The sequence below is a fragment of the Clytia hemisphaerica genome, unplaced genomic scaffold (assembly GCF_902728285.1).
Source record: "Clytia hemisphaerica strain Z4C2 unplaced genomic scaffold, Clytia hemisphaerica genome assembly, whole genome shotgun sequence".
Taxonomy (NCBI): domain Eukaryota; kingdom Metazoa; phylum Cnidaria; class Hydrozoa; order Leptothecata; family Clytiidae; genus Clytia; species Clytia hemisphaerica.
In genome coordinates this window covers 529,768-534,693 of record NW_027104435.1, presented here as the reverse complement: position 1 = coordinate 534,693, position 4,926 = coordinate 529,768, and the positions used below count along the sequence as shown (strand labels likewise).

At 37.2% G+C, this 4,926-nt stretch overlaps 1 protein-coding gene across 1 annotated transcript; it reads right to left on the bottom strand.

The window, feature by feature from the left end:
- Positions 1-481: 481 nt before the first annotated feature.
- On the bottom strand, positions 482-3,717 carry LOC136820759 (uncharacterized). The gene is made up of 4 exons (XM_067076982.1): positions 3,431-3,717; positions 2,029-3,125; positions 1,170-1,759; positions 482-928 (listed from the first exon to the last, which is right to left on the bottom strand). Exons 1-4 carry the CDS (start codon positions 3,715-3,717, stop codon positions 482-484), a joined length of 2,421 nt encoding a protein of 806 aa, XP_066933083.1.
- Positions 3,718-4,926: the final 1,209 nt, after the last annotated feature.

The following is a 4,926-nucleotide window of genomic DNA, read 5'->3' as shown; positions in this document are numbered from 1 at the left end:
ATCTGGGGTTCATCTGGGATAGACTTAAGGTGTGTGTCCAGGACTCTTTTGAATTTATCGATAGAAATGTTTTTGAGGTTTCTGATGCTCTTTGGCATAGCATTAAAAAGTTTTGCACCTTGCACTGCAAGTGTGCTGTCTCTAAATTTTGATGTTTGGTTCTTTGGAATTGACAGTGTACACATCCGGCCCAGTCGGGGGTTTTCAATGGTTTTGATACCATTTACAGTAGGTACAATCTTTTCCATCACCTTCCAGACGTACATTATTCTGTAGCGTTCTCTTCGCCTTTGAAGTGAGTAAATTTTTGTCTGTTTTAGACACTCCCAATAATTGTTTGGGGTGCCATTTATCTTTCGTAAGAAGGACTTTTGAATATCTTCAAGTCTCTGAATGAGACCAACTGCATTTGGGCTCCACAGAACGGAGCAATATTCTAATATTGGTATCACCAATGATTTATATAGTACGATCATACAATTTAAAGATCGTGAAGAAAAAAGTTCTCAGGATCCAAGATGTTAAGTTTTTTAGCCTTTTCGATTACTGCAGTAATTTGCTTCTGAAATGTGCAATTACTGTCCATAAGGATTCCAAGGTCTTTCACAACATCTTTGTTTTCAATCTCAACACCAGACGGTGATGTATAGCTTGTTTGAGTCTTGATCTCATGGTTCTTTCCATAGCGCAAGAGTTCAAATTTTATATCATTCAGCTTCATGTTGTTGTCATCCGTCCATTTATATATTCTATCAAGATCTTTTTGAAGTAGGACAGCATCTTCTAGAGTTTTGACTTCCTTTGTGGCGCGAGTGTCATCAGCGAAGGATTTGAGAAAGCTGTGCACCACTTCCTTGTCAATATCCCCAATCAATATGAGGAAAATCAAAGGTCCCAAAACACTACCTTGAGGGACTCCTGAAATGACCTGTTGTGATTCAGAAGTGACACCATTCACTAGCACTGATTGTTTTCTCTCTGTTAGGAAGGACTTTAGCCACTGTAATAATTTTCCATCTATTCCTAGTTTTCTTATTTTTTTCGTAGGACAATTGAATGGTCTACTTTGTCAAAAGCCTTTGAAAAATCTAGGTACACAACATCCGCATTAGCATCTTCGTCCAATATATTTAGTATCAGGTCATATTGTTCCAAAAGCTGACTCAAACATGAACGCCCGCTTCTGAATCCATGTTGATTGGGATTGAACAGATTATTTTTTCATCCATGTGCTTTACAATATGTGCTCTGAGTACTTTTTCAAATATCTTGATGACATGGGATGTTAGGGCTACTGGTCTATAATTTGATGCCAGTGATCTGCTACCTCCTTTGTGGATTGGTGTGATTGTGCATCTTTTAAGTTCGTCTGGGACAATCCCTTTGTCCAAACTTTGTCTCCAGAGGATACAAAGAGGAATAGAAAGTTCTTCTTTGCATTGTTTGAGAAAGGTTGCAGGGAAACCATCGGGACCTGGTGCTGCAGTTTGGGACAGATCGTTGATTGCTTTTATTAAATCATCTTCTGTAACTTGTAGATCTGAAATGATATCTACGTTGACTTCATCATTTTCACTCTGTATTATATCGAATGGTTTTGGTGCACTGAAGACGGAAACATATTGTCTTGACAGAATTTCATCAGCCATTTCTTTGCTTTGTTGCGTCAATTCACCATTTGTGTTCAGCAGAGGGCCAATTTTCGTTTTTATCTTTGCTTTCTTTCTCGCATAAGCAAAGAAATATTTTGAGTTTTTTTCTTTATGGAATTGATTGCTATATTTTCAACATAACACTTGGAATCCCTAAATGATTTTTGTAAGTCCTTTTCAATTGTCAAAAGTTCCTTTGTTATTTTAGTCTTCTTTGATTGGGACGTGCATTTTAAAAATTGCTTTGTAATTTTTCTTCTTCTTTTCGTAAGAGATCGGCGATATCTTTCAACTTTTGATTTCTTCCTGGTATCTTTGGTTGTTTTTCTGATTGGTATTCGTCCTCTGCATACGTCCAAACATATTTGATTGATACTTTCAAGAATTTCTTGTGGATCATCACTGTTAAGTTTTACATCCCAGTCAATTTGGTTCAAATCTTCCTTTAACTTATTCCAATCAATTTCATCTGAGAAGAAATTCAAAGCGTTGAATTTGGAACGTGGTTCTGGTTTATCATCATTACTAGAAAAACTTTGAACTTTGAGCCTAGTTGATACCATAACAATACTGTGATGTGAAGTGCTTTGTAACACTGGTAAAATTGAGTAGTCATGTATAAGATCTTCATTATTTGTGAAGACAAGGTCTAGGGTGTTCCCATCTTTGTGTGTGGGTTGATTGACATATTGGGACATGAACAACTCGTTGCAAAATCGATTTAGATCATTCAGCATTGATCTTTCTTCCATAGAGCATCCAGTTTTGGGTAGTCCATCAGGCCATGTTGACTTTGGAAGATTGAAATCGCCACCAAAAATTATGTTCGGGACAGGTTCCAAGGCGGAAAGGGCTTGTTTCGCACCTTTGAGCGGTGTAAGAAGGTCTTTAGCTGTTGATGGATTTCCATTACTCTTGTCGTCAGGCTGTCTATATATTACAAGCATAGCCAAGTTTTCAGTCTTTGAGTAAACACAAAGGAGTTGTACACTTGGTGATTTATGGGAGTAGATTATTTCACATGAAGCAGCTATATCATCTCTTATGTAGAAGCAGACTCCTCCAGTTGCTCTCCCTCTTGACTTTTTCTTGCGTGATGAATCACATTTGAACAAAGTATAACCTTCTACTTTTAGTTCTGCATCTTTATGGTTGTTGAGCCATGTTTCTGATAGGCCAACAAACAGTAAACTTTTATGACATATGTTATTTTCGATAAAAGGAACTTTGCTTGGTACAGTTTGCGGGCACAGTCCTTGTACATTAAAAAAAGCAAAGTTGTTGATTATTGGAACTGAATTGGATTGAAGTTTGCTTGGTGAGGAATTTGCCTGATCATCGGTACAGTTGGCATAGGAAACTGGGGTATTTGAGAGGTTTGCGTCTGCTGAAGGTGATGAAGATGATTCTCGATAGAGGTGATCTTTTTGTCCAGTGTCTCCATGATTTCTTCCTTCATCAGACGGACAATCTCTAAAAAATGATCTGGTTCAGAGGATTTGATCTCATCATCTTTTTCTGCTAATAGCTTGCTGTTGTTGTGAGTTACTGTGTTTTTAACCATAATGGGTTCTCTTCTGGTTCCCTTCACATGAACGAAACGGCAGGATGTTGCGAAACATTCTCCTTTTCGTATTGAGTCGAAGCACATTTTGGGATGGAAATCTTTACATTTTTTTCCAAGATTGCATCCTCTTTGTTTATTTGTGCCATGTTGAGTAAATTTTCGGCACATTTTTGGGTGCGCAAATTTGCATTCTTTTCCTTTGAATCCATACTTGCAATTGCCATTCTTGTAGAAACGACAAGTTCTATTACTGCTTCCAAAATCATCTTGTTGATTCTGGTTTTGTGTTTCTCTTGTATTAATCTCTTTATCCTCAGCATCTTGAGTTGACAGCAGGACAACATCTTCAGTGTCTGACTCTAATAATTCTGTTGGTCTGTCTTGACTTGGGATAGATGGTGCAGCATCTTTAGTGACTTTTTTCTTTTTCCTTTTATTGTCACCGTCACTGCCTCTTGGGATTGTGTTAGGTTGACAAGCATGACAAATGTAGAACATGCCAGGTAGATTTAGAGGGTTATACAAGCTTTTGAAGAGTTCAGCGTCGGTGTCCTCATCAATATTGGTGTTGTTTGTGGGAATCGTAGCAAGATTTAACTAACATGGTTTGTGTACACCTTGACCACAAACGGCACATTCAAGGATCGGGAGCTCCATAAGACCAATTTTATATCTTCTGTTGCAGATGGAGCAATTGTCCGGTAAGAGGTTTTGTATCTTGCAGATGATCAGATGAGACAATGATCTTTTGGTTTTTTCATTATATTTTGGCACTTTCAAGAAGTTTGCAGTTTCTTTCAAGGTGTCAAGTTTTTCTTTGTACATGTCATTTTCAATATCTAGTACACTTTTGCCATATTGATACTTCCGCAAACAGAATTTTACGGAATCCAAGGAGGCATAAAAGCAAAGTTCTGCTATTAGATCCTCAGTTTCCAATTCTTTGGTACATTTTTGGGACTGATCACCCTCAGGGGAATTATCACTTTGATCCATGATAAATGGAGTGCAGGAGAGTATAAAAGCAAAAGTAATTGAGAAATGTACTTCCTTTATTGTATTACAATGAAGAATCTTGTCACATTTGTAAATAGTATTAGTCACTTAGCTGAATGGCTGCACTGTGGGATGAGTGCAGCCTGATGTTGAAGCGTCAGAGTTTAGTCGATGAGGTGGTCTTCAGACTTTACATACAAACAAGCCAAGGCAGGCAGGATTGATTGTTGTTGATATCCACCAGTTGTAGCTCGCCAAACATTTGATTTTGACTTTTTCTTCTGTAATTTTTCCTTTTAATTTTTATTTTTCACTGAAAAATACTGGCCTCTCCCACGTGTTTCCACACAGGTTCAGCCTTTGACTCAAATTTGGAATTATGGTGTTTCTTTTTATTCGAACCTCTACTATTATTTATTATTATCTTTCTATAATTCGAACTAGAATATTGGTATCCTCAGCTAGAAGCTAGTATAAAAATACTCTTTATAATTCGAATTTTTCCCTAATTCGAAGATCATCCCTGGTCCCTCGAGGATTGAATTAGCGTAAGCTAACTGTGCAAATGAAATGTATATAATGGCTTAAAATTTGCGCAAATTTAATTTGGTGTATGACGGAAAAATAGATTTTGGTGGGAATTAAAGTCTGTGTCAAAAAGGTGTAAAGTGTTTTTATTTCTGACCATAACTTTCCAAGCTTTTTTTTTAT

What these genes read in the sequence shown, in the direction of transcription:
- LOC136820759 (XM_067076982.1), bottom strand. Translation starts at nt 3,717, where the DNA reads ATGTTCTACATTTGTCATGCTTGTCAACCTAACACAATCCCAAGAGGC. An exon ending in TACAAGAATGGCAATTGCAA is followed by an intron (nt 3,126 to 3,430) that starts GTATGGATTCAA and finishes ATCATTTTTTAG; the next exon opens with AGATTGTCCGTCTGATGAAG. An exon ending in ATTCAGAAGCGGGCGTTCAT is followed by an intron (nt 929 to 1,169) that starts GTTTGAGTCAGC and finishes GAATCACAACAG; the next exon opens with GTCATTTCAGGAGTCCCTCA.